The sequence below is a fragment of the Gigantopelta aegis genome, chromosome 8, assembly GCF_016097555.1.
Source record: "Gigantopelta aegis isolate Gae_Host chromosome 8, Gae_host_genome, whole genome shotgun sequence".
Taxonomy (NCBI): Eukaryota; Metazoa; Mollusca; class Gastropoda; order Neomphalida; family Peltospiridae; genus Gigantopelta; species Gigantopelta aegis.
This window is the reverse complement of record NC_054706.1, coordinates 23,009,921-23,025,892: the sequence shown is the minus strand read 5'-3', so window position 1 is coordinate 23,025,892 and position 15,972 is coordinate 23,009,921. Positions and strand designations below refer to the sequence as shown.

Genomic DNA, 15,972 nt, shown 5'->3' with positions numbered 1-15,972 from the left:
AGGTGGGATCTAGCTCAGATGGTGTAGAGCGCTTGTTTGAGGTGCTTGTGTCGAACCACCTCTGTGGACCCATATACTCTGATTGAGGTTTTCCTGTCCCAACCAGTGTAACATGACAGGTATATCAAAGGCTGTGGTATGTGTTGTCCTATATGTTGAAAAGTGCATATAAAAGATCCCTTTGCTGCTGTAGTGGAGAAATGTAGCAGGTTCCCTGTAAGACTATGAGTGAAAAATTACCAAATGTTTGACATTCACTAGCCAATGATTAATAAATCAATGTGCTCAAGTGGTGTTGTTATACAAAACAAACCTTTGGGAGGGGGGTAAACAATGAGCTTAGGCATCATTACATTCCTTTCTTTTCAGCATTTCGCATGATTTACGACAGGTCGTGAAGGATGTGTCTGATCTGCACAGTCTTGTTATTAACATAGTGTTTGGGAGTTGGGACTACAGCCTGACTGATCACCAAATGGCGGCCAGAAAACACAAACAGCTTTTCTACCACATAATGGTGAGTAGAAATGATTTGTGGTGGTATATAAACAGTATTTATTACCCATATGGTGAAAAATATCTTGGTACATAATATATCCCACTAGACCTCATGAAATAATTTTTATTGTCACTCGCTAAAGCTCATGACAATAGAAAATTATGTTATTTTGGACATAAACATGATACAAAATAAAAGCTTGTTTAATATCCTATAATTATGATAAATCACACCTTTGTGCATTTTGAGCAAATCAACATCTGTGGTTTACAAATGACAGTAGCAAAACAATGGCGGACAGAGATAGCGACAGAGAGGGAGGTGGGGAGAGAGAGGGAGAGAGGGAGAGAGAGGGAGAGAGAGAGAGAGAGAGAGAGAGAGAGAGAGAGAGAGAGAGAGAGAGAGAGAGAGAGAAAGGAAGGAAGGATATCAGTACTTAGATTTAAACTTAACGCTTACCTGATGATAAAGCTGATGGTTATTCTGTAATTTTACCTGGTGTGTATTTTTATTAAGTCTTGTCATAGGAGACAGAAAAGGTCAACGACTAGAGACCAGTCATATAATAAGTTACTACCAACGGGGGGTGTGAAGGGGGTGGTGGATATATATATTATTTTATATTGGAATTGGATGTTCCTTCCTTACTTCTAACTCCTATGATTGAAATTGTGGGAGGCAGCTCATGCATATAAAAGATATCTTGCTATACTTTTCAAAAGTAGTAACCTAACTGTGAAAAACACTAACAGCTCAGTGTCTGGCAAAACGTGTCAAAAGCCAACAGCATCATTGACTGTAATACAAGTCTGTTAACAGTAACAATTTGACGAAAATAAGCAGTGTTCGTAAAAACGAACACTGGCCTAAAACGGGTTAACATTTTAAGATTTGTTTTTAGTGTAACCCACTTTCATTTCTGAAAATATAGCTGTAGTTTAAAAATATGCTAATCGAGGTATTGTTAAACAAACATTTCTTTCATTTATGTTCACCAGACCGACCTATATGAGCGGAGGTTTAACGAGCAGTATAAACTGATCATGTCTAGCTGCAGTAACAGGTTCAAGCTGTACATTGTGCGAGTGATCGCCAATATATTCGTCATACTGTCGCTGTGTGGCTCGGCCTACCTCATCTACATCACTACACGCTGGTCGAGTATGGTAATGGTAGGTGCTGCATGCTTTCTTCTTTTCTTCTTTTTTCTTTTGTTTTAAATGCAATTTATGATTGGAATAGAATAGAATAGATGTTTAACGACACCCCAGCACGAAAATTGCATCAGATATTGGGTGTCAAACTATGGTAAATGCAAAAATAAAGTGATGATCAACATCATATAAAAATGCAACTGTGAAATTGAAACACCGTGTAAAGAACTGCAAAAAATACAAATATCACACGGGGTTCGTAGCGGTCTTTAAATTCCTTGAAAGTCTTTCAATTTGAAAAAGATTTTGTTTGGTCTTTGAATTGTAATAAAAGTCTTCAAAAGTCTTTAAATTCTCATAAATCATAGCCAAAGCAATGATGATATATTTTACAGCTGCATGCATTTGATATTTTCCAGTTACCAGGTTTAATCTGTCATGATGCGTGAAAAAAAGCTAAATTTTTGCCATGGACAGCAATGTAAGCGAACTGATTTGGTAGTTTTATCGCATTCTGTTGTCTTTGACCGCTGTGTAAAAGTCTTTGAAAATGGCAGGTGAAAGTCTTTTGAAAGTCTTTGAATTGTTTGGTCTTTAAGGCTATGAACCCTGTCACAGATAGGTAAAATAAAAATTGTGAATAAAAGTCAGTATCACGTAGAAATTGTAATAAAAGTTCTAGATGGAGTCGAAATGATACAATCATATTTCATTGTCCAAATGTATCTTTTCTAGCTTCTTTGAGATGAGTACACTCCACCAAAATGTGGCATACAGTCAGAATACACTGACAGTGCTCACACTGAAGTGGAGGATCTTTCTTTAGAATAAATGGATGGGTCAAGTATGTATGACTGATGCGAGCACCACGCAAGTCCATTTCATCCTTCCTGCACTGCCTATAGGACTGCCACTTTCCCCAGACTGGCTTGACAGCATGAAGCTTGTTCACAACTGCATTATTCTAATTATTTTGCCAAGTCGATAAGATAAATTGGTTGATACTATGTTTAAAAATCAGTATAGTGCACATCAGCCCTGGCATGAGGCAAAACCAAAGCAGACTTGGCAGCTGAATCTGTCTTCATTACCCCTGATGCCAACATGGCTGGGCACCCAACAAATACAGTGTCTTTATTCGCAATGGATAAAAAGACACTTTAGTATCACCATCCCAATTAAGGGATGATCCAGTTTCATGCTTTGTAAAGCTTGGAGACATGAAAGTGAGTTGGTCAAAATAATACATTTATTTCTTTCTTCTAAGGCTTTAATGACTGCCAAAGTTCAGCAGTAAAGATTGATGCTGAGTCAGGAGTCTCGTGGAAAGTATTGTGTTTGATGGAAAAACTGTAGCACAATCATGGTGCCTGTTTTGAATTTCCATGACAAATTGTTTTTACACAACAGCATCTGTACGATCTTTCTTCAGATGCCCTTAATGCAAAGATCAAATGTACGAATAGCATTTGACCTTGCATTAAACAACTTCATATATTTGTTATCAATCACTGCATCATGTGCAGGATGTTTCAGTAATGATTTAATCTTGGTAGAATACTGTAGAGAAAGCTTTGCATGTCTAGCACCAAAACAAGGTTCGTGTGCATCAACGTACAAGCTCTCTACAGGAGATGTTCTAAAAGCTCCAAGACAAAGCCTAAGTCCCTGGTTGTGTATAGGATCTAGCATCTGCAAGTAAGACTTGCATGCCAACCTATACACAGTGCATCCGTAATCACGTTTTGACCTCACAAGAGATTTATATAGACAAAGCATAACCTTTCGGTCTGCTTCCCATTCCGTATTACCAATAAGTTTTAAAATATTGAGTGCTTTTAAGCCCTTCTTTTTAACATATTTAAGATGGGGCACAAAAGATAGTTTCCTGTTAAATATAACCCCCAGAAATTTAGTCTCCACAACCGGAATTGGATTCTTATCCAAAATTAACTGTGGATCTAAGTGGAGACCTCTTTTTCTGGCAGATATGCATACAAACCATTTTTGCCTTTGAGAATCTAAAGCCATTGTCAGTTGCCCATTGATGAAGTTTATTAAAACAAAGCTGCAACTTACATTCATTTATACTCATATTGGATGATCTATAGCAAATCTGAAAATCATCGACATATAACGAGCAATCCACACCAGGTGTTAAACACTGGGTGATGCTGTTAATTTTCACCGAAAAGTTATAGACAGGATACTACTACCTTGAGGTACACCCATCTGTTGTGGGTGAATATCAGACAAAGTCGATCCCACCAGGACTTTAAAAGATCTATCTTTTAAAAACAGTAATAAAACCAGGAAGTCAACCTCTAAGTAAGGCCCATTCCACGTGGTATTGTAAGCTTTCTCCAAATAAACAAATACTGAAACCAAGTGCTGATTATGAAAGCCTACAAAACGTTTCAAATCTTAACAAGATGATCAACCATGCTTCGTCTAGATCTGGGGCCTAATTCACAAAGGTCTCTTAGGCTCTGCTAGACAACAAAGAATGCTCTTTGCAAGTCTTTTAGCATTGCACTGCGAGATCGCAAAGTTGCGAGAGTTTAGTGAATTAGGCCTCAGAACACACATTACACATTACTAGTAGTAAGGAATTTGTGAGATTCAAGATATCAGACAAGTCTATGACTGATCATTCATTCCATGGTTTTAAAAATGCAACTTGTCAAAGCGATAGGGCGATAACTAGTAGGATTGGTTGGATCCTTACCATGCTTGGGAATAGGAATAATAATTGTGTTCCTCCAATCAGAAGGAAAGTCACCAGAAATCCAGATGTTGTTAAAAATAACTGATAATGAATTTCATCTGGTCCTACTGAAGTATCATTTCTCTACAAAGAGCATCCTGCAAATCCTCCATTGAAAAAGACCTGTTGTATACTTCAGCATTTTCAGAAGAAAAGTTGATGGGCTGCTTTTCAGCTTGGTTTCGAAAAGATGCAAAAGCATCTGTACTGAAAGCAGAGGATGAGTTATGAGTAAAGTTGTCTCCCAGTGCACTGGCAATGTCACGATGAGACGTGACATCTGTACTGAAAGCAGAGGATGAGTTATGAGTAAAGTTGTCTCCCAGTGCACTGGCAATGTCACGATGAGACGTGACATCTGTACTGAAAGCAGAGGATGAGTTATGAGTAAAGTTGTCTCCCAATGCACTGGCAATGTCACGATGAGACGTGACATCTGTACTGAAAGCAGAGGATGAGTTATGAGTAAAGTTGTCTCCCAATGCACTGGCAATGTCACGATGAGACGTGACATCTGTACTGAAAGCAGAGGATGAGTTATGAGTAAAGTTGTCTCCCAGTGCACTGGCAATGTCACGATGAGACGTGACATCTGTACTGAAAGCAGAGGATGAGTTATGAGTAAAGTTGTCTCCCAATGCACTGGCAATGTCACGATGAGACGTGACATCTGTACTGAAAGCAGAGGATGAGTTATGAGTAAAGTTGTCTCCCAGTGCACTGGCAATGTCACGATGAGACGTGACATCTGTACTGAAAGCAGAGGATGAGTTATGAGTAAAGTTGTCTCCCAATGCACTGGCAATGTCACGATGAGACGTGACATCTGTACTGAAAGCAGAGGATGAGTTATGAGTAAAGTTGTCTCCCAATGCACTGGCAATGTCACGATGAGACGTGACATCTGTACTGAAAGCAGAGGATGAGTTATGAGTAAAGTTGTCTCCCAGTGCACTGGCAATGTCACGATGAGACGTGACATCTGTACTGAAAGCAGAGGATGAGTTATGAGTAAAGTTGTCTCCCAGTGCACTGGCAATGTCACGATGAGACGTGACATCTGTACTGAAAGCAGAGGATGAGTTATGAGTAAAGTTGTCTCCCAGTGCACTGGCAATGTCACGATGAGACGTGACATCTGTACTGAAAGCCGAGGATGAGTTATGAGTAAAGTTGTCTCCCAGTGCACTGGCAATGTCACGATGAGACGTGACATCTGTACTGAAAGCCGAGGATGAGTTATGAGTAAAGTTGTCTCCCAATGCACTGGCAATGTCACGATGAGACGTGACATCTGTACTGAAAGCAGAGGATGAGTTATGAGTAAAGTTGTCTCCCAATGCACTGGCAATGTCACGATGAGACGTGACATCTGTACTGAAAGCAGAGGATGAGTTATGAGTAAAGTTGTCTCCCAATGCACTGGCAATGTCACGATGAGACGTGACATCTGTACTGAAAGCCGAGGATGAGTTATGAGTAAAGTTGTCTCCCAATGCACTGGCAATGTCACGATGAGACGTGACATCTGTACTGAAAGCAGAGGATGAGTTATGAGTAAAGTTGTCTCCCAATGCACTGGCAATGTCACGATGAGACGTGACATCTGTACTGAAAGCCGAGGATGAGTTATGAGTAAAGTTGTCTCCCAATGCACTGGCAATGTCACGATGAGACGTGACATCTGTACTGAAAGCCGAGGATGAGTTATGAGTAAAGTTGTCTCCCAATGCACTGGCAATGTCACGATGAGACGTGACATCTGTACTGAAAGCAGAGGATGAGTTATGAGTAAAGTTGTCTCCCAGTGCACTGGCAATGTCACGATGAGACGTGACATCTGTACTGAAAGCAGAGGATGAGTTATGAGTAAAGTTGTCTCCCAGTGCACTGGCAATGTCACGATGAGACGTGACATCTGTACTGAAAGCAGAGGATGAGTTATGAGTAAAGTTGTCTCCCAGTGCACTGGCAATGTCACGATGAGACGTGACATCTGTACTGAAAGCAGAGGATGAGTTATGAGTAAAGTTGTCTCCCAGTGCACTGGCAATGTCACGATGAGACGTGACATCTGTACTGAAAGCAGAGGATGAGTTATGAGTAAAGTTGTCTCCCAATGCACTGGCAATGTCACGATGAGACGTGACATCTGTACTGAAAGCAGAGGATGAGTTATGAGTAAAGTTGTCTCCCAGTGCACTGGCAATGTCACGATGAGATGTGACATCTGTACTGAAAGCAGAGGATGAGTTACGAGTAAAGTTGTCTCCCAATGCACTGGCAATGTCACGATGAGACGTGACATCTGTACTGAAAGCAGAGGATGAGTTACGAGTAAAGTTGTCTCCCAATGCACTGGCAATGTCACGATGAGACGTGACATCTGTACTGAAAGCAGAGGATGAGTTACGAGTAAAGTTGTCTCCCAATGCACTGGCAATGTCACGATGAGACGTGACATCTGTACTGAAAGCAGAGGATGAGTTACGAGTAAAGTTGTCTCCCAATGCACTGGCAATGTCACGATGAGACGTGACATCTGTACTGAAAGCAGAGGATGAGTTACGAGTAAAGTTGTCTCCCAATGCACTGGCAATGTCACGATGAGACGTGACATCTGTACTGAAAGCAGAGGATGAGTTACGAGTAAAGTTGTCTCCCAATGCACTGGCAATGTCACGATGAGACGTGACATCTGTACTGAAAGCAGAGGATGAGTTACGAGTAAAGTTGTCTCCCAATGCACTGGCAATGTCACGATGAGACGTGACATCTGTACTGAAAGCCGAGGATGAGTTATGAGTAAAGTTGTCTCCCAATGCACTGGCAATGTCACGATGAGACGTGACATCTGTACTGAAAGCAGAGGATGAGTTATGAGTAAAGTTGTCTCCCAGTGCACTGGCAATGTCACGATGAGACGTGACATCTGTACTGAAAGCAGAGGATGAGTTACGAGTAAAGTTGTCTCCCAATGCACTGGCAATGTCACGATGAGACGTGACATCTGTACTGAAAGCCGAGGATGAGTTATGAGTAAAGTTGTCTCCCAATGCACTGGCAATGTCACGATGAGACGTGACATCTGTACTGAAAGCAGAGGATGAGTTATGAGTAAAGTTGTCTCCCAATGCACTGGCAATGTCACGATGAGACGTGACATCTGTACTGAAAGCCGAGGATGAGTTATGAGTAAAGTTGTCTCCCAATGCACTGGCAATGTCACGATGAGACGTGACATCTGTACTGAAAGCAGAGGATGAGTTATGAGTAAAGTTGTCTCCCAGTGCACTGGCAATGTCACGATGAGACGTGACATCTGTATCCTTGACAGACAACTGCTGAACTGTATTACTGGATTCTTTACCTTTAATTTTACGGATCCTATTCCAGACAGATTTCACAGATGTTTCTGAATTCAACTTGAATCCAATATGATTTCTTACTCTGTCTGATCTCTCTGCGAGCCTTATAGCCCTAGCAATATGATGGGTATCCAGGTTATCCCCAGTAGGCTCATGTTTGAACTGCTCAAGGAACCTGTTTCACTCTTTGAGTGTATCATGCACGTAACATTAAACCATGGTTTATTGAAATGCTTTGGCACTGCCGAAGTATTAGGAATAGTTTCATCTGCAATGTCCTTCAAGATGGAAGTGAACAAAGACATGGGATTATAAGCATCAGTAATGGCATATTGTTTTAGACGAGTGCTGCACAGATGCTGAAACTGACCCCAATTTGCCTTGGCCAATTTCCACCTTTGAACCCTTTCAAGTGATGGAGGTCCATCATTCTCCAAAATAATGGGAAAGTGGTCACTACCACAAGTGTCTGGACCAACTTTGCAGGAGAAATCAACAAAAAGTGATGGACTACAAAGAGTTAAAATTATGGAAGGGAAAGATCCACTTGCAGAATGAAAATATGTATAACATTTATCATTAAATAAAATTAAGTTATTTTTGAGAATTAAGTCTTCGAATTGTTTACCTCTAATATTGACATCCTCACATCCCCACAAAGTGTGGTACATGACCATTAAAATCTCCCATAATAATAAAGGGAGTAGTGAGCTGGTCAATAATATCTTGAAGATCTCTATGAATTAAATTGAAATGATTATGATGTGGCAAATAAACTGAACATAAGGTAATAGTTTTATGAGCCATGACTTTTACAGCCACAAGCCTCTTATTTTCAATAAAACAACAGCTATATTAATCATTTTTTATTTTGTTTTATTTTCATGTCTATATAGCTGAGATTGAAGTATTAGCAGTTAGTTAGAAGTCAGTGAAATGTAATCAAATGAAATGCTGTTACGGCTTAAAAAAAGAAAAGAAAAAAGTATCATTCTCGCCATTACATTGAGGTGCAGTTATAGCAAAATCGGTTTCGTTTTCGCCAACAAAAATGGTTCAGTTTTGATAGTGGTTCCAATTTAGCCTAATTCCCAGAAAACGAGGCCTGTCAAAGGTCAGTAATTCCTAAAAATGAGTTGTTTACATTGAAAATATGTTAGTGATATGTAAATTTTGTAAATTTATATGAAAGAAATGTGAATAACATAGTCTTGATCAGAATATTTCAACATATATTGATTTGTCAATCACGGTTTGGGGTTTGATTTCGTTCTTTTGCCACGTGATGTTGATAACTTACCAAGTGTCCTTAATGTTATTGTCATTAAATATATAAACATGTATTAAAATATTGCTAAACAGAAGTATACTCTGTCAAAAAAGAAACGCATAGGCAAAATATTCATGGAATTATCTCTTTAATACAAAGTGGCATAATTTCGTTATTTATGATCGTATCACAGTCACATTTGAATGAGTATGTGACAATGTTCTTGCTATGGACTGACGGCGGTGGAGGCGTTTTCTTCACGAAACAACGTCGCACGAGGGCGCTGAAATCAGTACCTTGTGTGGTCACCAGTAGCAGCAATCACTGCGTGACATCTCCTTGGCATAGACTGAATGAGTCTCTGAATCTGGGCATGTGGAATCCTAGCCCATTCTTTCTGCAGTACATGTGACAGTTGCGGAAGCGTCTTAGGCTCTGGGTCACGCTGGTGTACCGGGTACACGTCTTTCCAGTTTGTCCCATAGATGTTCAGTGGGGTTGAGATCTGGTGATCTTGATGGCCATGGCAGCACATTGATGTTCTCATTCTGTAGGAAATCCATTGTTACACATGCCGTATGCGGCCTGGCATTGTCCTGCTAAAAGAGTTTTCTCTGTCAATCCAAAATGGGAAGCATGTGATGGCGAAGAATGTCATCCCAGTAGCATACAGCTGTCAGGTTGCCTTGTATGAACACAAGTTCACTTCTGCCGGTGTATGAGATGGCTCCCCACATCATGACACTCCCTCCACCGAATCTATCAATCTGGCGACACAATTGTTGGCAAGATGTTCATTGCGGTGTCTGTAAACACGTCGCTGTAGAAGGAAACGTGACTCATTGCTGAACCATACTCGCCGCCAGTTTCCTAAGTTCCACCCTTGTACATTCGTGCACCAGCGAACACATAAATGTTGATGTTGACGTCGCAGGACAGGGCCAACATATGGTCTCCTAGCCCGTAAACCAGCTTCTTGAAGTCAGTTCCGAATGGTTTGTGCAAACGCCCTTCTCAAACCAGATATGCGTCCAGCAGTGTTCATTGCTGTGGCAGTTCGGTGACACAAGTGCAGAACCCGGATGTAGCGATCTTGTGCTGCAGTTGTTATACGAGGTCTTCCACTTCTGGGCCGGTCTTCAGCTGATTGAGATTGCTGGTACCTGTCCCAAAGAAGTGAAATGGTGCTCTGATGGACGTTCATGTGGCGTGCGACTGCTGACTACGATTCACCTAACTGGAGGCAGCCTATTGCAATGTTTTGATTCGGCAGGCTTAGTCTTGGCATCTTGTAACTTGTCTACGTCGAAATGGAAATGAGGCATCATTGCGAGCATTGTAGCTTTAAATACCCATCACTATCCCAATCTTTTCCCAAGTTTCACGTACATTCATCAAAATCGGACCATTTCATGCTGATTTCCTGCAATTGTCGCACAACGTGTGTTAAATTTGTTTTAGGGTGCATTTGGGCATGCTGTCCCATTCCAGGAACATTAACAAACATGGTCATTCAGCAACATTGTACAAAAAACCCTTATTTTGTAAAATCAAACACTTTTCTTCTTTCCCTATCACCTTTGCATTTCTTTTTTGACAGAGTATATATTTTCTAGGCTGGAGGGCTAGTACATTTTAGTTAGTTCTGGTCCAGCGGGCTGGTGAAATATTTTTCATTTCTGCACCCCTGAAAAGTTTTACTTTCAAAATGTTTGCGTATTGTCAGAGGGCAGAAATTAGTGTTTGCCTGTTGTGTACACTTACGCCTGACATCAGTGAAAACTTCAAAAGAATAGTGATTAATAATTAACTGTTTGACAGTGGTGTTTGTATAGTGATAGTCATAAAGTTAATCAGTGAAAATGGTTAGTAATTAATTATTTATGAGCAGTTAAAACTTCAAAATGACAGTGCTTAAATTAATATTTGTTTGATGATTATTAGTGGCAAACATGTTAATAGGACTAAATTGAAAAGTTAGGATGGTTAGTATATAATTATAAATAGGCCTGTAGCCAGAAGGGATTGAGAATTCCACTTAAATGAAAAAAATATTGAATTTGACATATAAAAGTCTATGTCCCCAAATGACCGGGATAATATAGCCGGGTTTGTTACCCATCGGATTCCTCAATCACCAAATCAGTTATAGTGGTATTGTTAAACATAAAGATCGCTTGCTGTTATTTGGAAAGATTAGCCATATGGCGACAGCGGATTTCATCTGTGACCAAGTGTCGATATAACTGCGTTTGCCATCCAATAACCGCTGTTAGTAATGTGTTCCAATAGGCTTGAATTTGTCAGAATTTGTGCCATGTATCATTTATTATAAATACATTGGTACGACTGAAAACAAATGGTTTCTTGTCGTGGCTCTGTGACCAGGCAAAACATGCATACCACAACTTAATGCAACTTGTTAACGTATATTTCGCAACAAAAGTTAGTGTATTATTCTCGAGTGTAACTGGCGTCATCACATTGTTTGGCAATGGTTTATATATATATATATATATATATATTTTTTTTTTTTTTTTTTTTTTTTTTAAATCTGGGGACCCCTCTTTCCCCCCCCCCCCCCCCCCCCCCCCATTTACGGCTCCACGACTTTGGCGCTCGTGTTTGACGCATTCCGTCTGCATGAAATTTCGACAACCGCCCCCTCCCGCTAAACATGCTGATTATGAGTCTGTACAAATGACAGTGAAACATGAACAGATATTAATTTTATTGTTGAATATTATCAGTTTGGTGACATTTACATTTTAACAATTAAAGTATGCTAATTTCTGAGGAGAGCAATGACTCTCGCAAAAAAATAATCAGGGGAGCTTTTTTTAGCTACTCAAGATTTTACAAAGAGCAGTCACTGCTGTTTCTTATTATAAATGAAGCATATATACAGTATAATCGATGCAGTTTGCCATGTCATGAAGTATACTGCTTGTTACTATGGATGAAGTATATAGTATAATCCATACTGTTTTCTGTGTCATGAAATATACTGATTGTTAGTATAGATGAAGTATACAGTATAATCCATACTGTTTGCCATGTCATGAAGTAGGCCTACACTGATTGTTACTATAGATGAAGTATACAGTATATAACTACATACCCATGCACTGCCTCTGTTTTCAGTTCACAGGTGAGAAGGGTGGAATGATGTATACTCTTTTAATTGAATTTCTTCCATCCATCATGCTGTTCGCGATGGATGCAGTTGTGCCATTCGTCTTTGATTACATTTCTACGTTCGAGTTCTACCGACCGTCCTTAATCATCAAAATTAACTTGGTCAGGTGAGATATGATGATGAAATGTACAGGTTTTCAGTCTCTTCTTTAAAAAAAAGGGAAACACCAACCCCAACCCCCAGAAATGCTCAGATTAATACAAGCATTGCCCCTTAAAACTGATAAATTTATAATTTTGCAAACTTCACTTGGAAAAGATTTAAAGTTTGCTGTGAGAAATCGGGCTATTATATATATTCAAACTATTATTAAAATATAACAAACAGATGACAACTAACAATAAGCTTGCTTTGCTTTCGATGTAATTAATATATCAGACGCTTACATGCTAATAACGTTTGTCTCATATATACACCCATTTGTGAGAACATATCATGCATTACTTTTACACTAACTCAGGAATGTCTCTTTAACAACTTTTTTAATAATGCTTGCTTGACGGGAGATTGTGCATCATGTTAAAATTAAAATGCAGGATATTTGTTGCTATACTTGTTTGTTCCAGGGTTGTCTTTCTAAAACTAGCTTCGTTAGCCGTTGTTATGGTAGGTGTTTATACAGAAGTGCAGTGTCAGCCAAAAGATGAATGTAGAGTTGGAATGGGGTCATGCTCAAAGATACAGGTTGGTACATACATTGTACACAGTGTATTAACAGTCGAAGGTTGTTACATGTCTGTGGTATTGTCATATATGGGTCCATCATATTGGACTCGAGTACTCGAGGGTCAAACTCAACCCGGACCCAAGTACCCGACACTTACACTAGATGATAACGAGACTAAGGAATAAAGTAAAATAGCATTATACATCTTAATTCCAGCGCTGAACATGGATGCTAAATCATGCATTCCACATAGTTTCATAGCCCTATTATGTAACTGGTGGCAAGCATATGGCAAAATGAAGTAAAAAAATACAATTAAATGAGTGTTCTTCCTTGTACGGGTACTGGAGTCCCGCGAACAGACTCGAGTCTTGCTAGACTAGGCCTGTACTCGAGTACTCGTGGAGACCCTAGTCTGTGGTATTAAACTTCCCATTGGCATTGACCAGTCAGTGAGAAATATTGGTTTAATTAATAGCATTGGGAAATTGTAGCATCTTGTACTTAATTACGAGTTTCGCATATATGACATGATAGTAGAGCTAAGGACTGTTGCTTTCTAGATTGTGGGGCACTAGTTTTTAGCTTGTCCTAACCAGTGCCCCACAACTGGTATACATATCTAAGGCCATGGCATGTGCTGTTGTCCATGGGAAGTGAATATACAAGAACCCTTACTACTACATGGACATTATTGAATTCAGGGGCAGGACGTAGCCCAGTGGTAAAGGGCTTGCTTGGTGTGTGGTCGGTTTGTGATCGATCCCTGTCGGTGAGCCCTTTGGGCTATTTCTCGTTCCAGCCAGTGCACCACAACTGGTATATCAAAGGTCGTGGTATGTGCTATCCTGTCTGTAGGATGGTTCATATAAAAGATCCCAGGCTGCATTAGCAAAAATGTAGGGTTTTCTCTGATGACTACGTGTCAGAATTAACAAATGTTTGACATCCAATAACCAATTATTAATGTGCTCCAGTGGTGTCGTTAAACAAAACAAACTTTTTAAATTTGTTTCAGTGCTGGGAAACATTTGTTGGACAGCAGATATATAAAATTCTCATCATGAATTTTTTCACCTCAGTCTTCAGAGTGTTTTATTTAGAGATTCCCAGAAGGTTAGTAGCATTTTTGTTTTATGCATGTGTGAATAATATAAGAATTGTTTGTCATTTTTTGATGAATTTATTGATGTATCATAGTTACAAATTGTCAATAAATTCACACAAAAATGGCAAACAATTTTTATAATTACAAACAACACAACTTATTTCATTAAAAATAAACCAAAGTCCATTTCATGACATATTTTATGTAATGACATCACATCTGATGTAATAACATCATTTACTAAGGGTTATCAAAGGATAACATTTGGCTTTTAAGCGACGTCCAATCAGAATAGAGTAGGCTAAATCATATAATAGTGGGAAGTTTGTAGTGTTAACAAGACATTATTATTATTTTAAACCTAGCATCATTGTTCAATAACTATTTATAATTGGTTTTCTTTCCAGGGTTAAATTTTTGCCAAAATCCCCCCCAAAAAAGAAGCATTTTTTATTATTATTAGTTGAGGAGTTTTCTTTTGTTCAAAATTTTATTGTTTTATAAAACTTAAAAAACTTTAACATACAACTTTCCCATAATAGCCATGTCATAAACCCATTTGATATTTTTCTTTATTAACCCACTTAATATACTTTTTGCTGTTAATGTTCCTATACCGACTAGCGAGCACACTAGGGTAAAATAATCTTTAGTGGAAAACCCTATGCGACTTAAAAGGGAATGTGTCCGAGTCACAATCGAATTGTAAAAATGTCATATTTTGCACTCTATTTCTGTTAATTAATAAAGTGCTTATTCGAAGAAAAAAAGAAGTAAAATGAAGTTAACGCGTTGAGTGCCGTAAACAAAATGGCGGCTGGTCCAATTTGCCAAGTCATATAAAGATATGCATGCATTTCCTTTATTTATCCATAAATGTTATTTCTAAGTTATTTTATGCATATTACTTAGTACATTTATGGAAGAGCGTGTGACACGAAATTACTGGTAGCTGGCAATGAAATATAACATTTTTATTTGGTATGCCAAGTACGAGTCGTAGTCTGGCAACATTATGCAATCACTGTATTGTATTTGCCAGCTACGAGTCACGTGCCTCCCAGATTTTATTGCGTCATTGGTTTTTGTTACGTAATTTTGATACTCAGTACTTGCTACTTTCCAAAATGGCAACTAGAAACCTTTCTGCTAAGCAAGTTGCCGCTTTGATGATGGAAACAGATGAGGAAAGTGATGATCCTGATATGGATATTAGTGATACTGATTCACTAGATCTTGATACTAACTGGAGCAGTGAAGAAGATGATACAATGATTTCATCAGACTCGTATGTTTCAAGTGACGATGGGGTTCGTACTCGAGGACCTCGTGGTCGTGGAACACCTGGAAGCGGTGATGGCCGTGGTGGGCGTGGTGCGGTTACACCAGCTAGAGGTCGAAGTGTACGATATCGTGGTCAAGGTAGAGCTGCAATTTTGTTTAATAGACAAGCAGTTTCCAGCCAAGGACCAGGCATGGGACGGAATGGAGCAGGTGGGCGTGGAAATCTTGCTGTCCCAATGCATACATGGTCAGATGTTGCCCAAGATCCACCTGACTTTGCTTGCACTGAAAACTCTGGTCTTAGAATGGACTTACAGGATACATCGCCCGGTGCATATTTTGATTTATTTCTGACACCACAGTTGATAGATAAAATGGTTACAGAAACAAATCGATATGCTGCAGTGGAAATAAACAAGCAATGTCCTTTAAGAAGAGAATCACGTTTGAAATCTTGGAAGGACACAGATGCTAAGGAAATGAAACAGTTCACTGCATTGTTGCTTCAAATGGGTCCAAAAACCTTGCCTACTATACAACACTACTGGAGTACTGATGTTCTATACAGTTCGCCATTTTTTTGTGGTGTCATGAGCCGCAACCGTTTCCAACTACTTTTGCGTTTCTGGCATTTTGCAGACAATGATCAACGTAAT

At 39.3% G+C, this 15,972-nt stretch overlaps 1 protein-coding gene across 1 annotated transcript in view; it reads left to right on the top strand.

The window, feature by feature from the left end:
- LOC121379065 (transmembrane channel-like protein 7) overlaps positions 1 to 15,972 on the top strand; it is a 59,207-nt gene that overhangs the window by 22,359 nt on the left and 20,876 nt on the right. Inside the window, exons 7-11 of the mRNA XM_041507526.1 lie at positions 370 to 517; positions 1,498 to 1,671; positions 12,203 to 12,363; positions 12,824 to 12,941; positions 13,943 to 14,040. Of these exons, the coding sequence (XP_041363460.1) occupies positions 370 to 517; positions 1,498 to 1,671; positions 12,203 to 12,363; positions 12,824 to 12,941; positions 13,943 to 14,040 (699 nt within the window). The remainder of the gene's footprint in view (positions 1 to 369; positions 518 to 1,497; positions 1,672 to 12,202; positions 12,364 to 12,823; positions 12,942 to 13,942; positions 14,041 to 15,972) is intronic.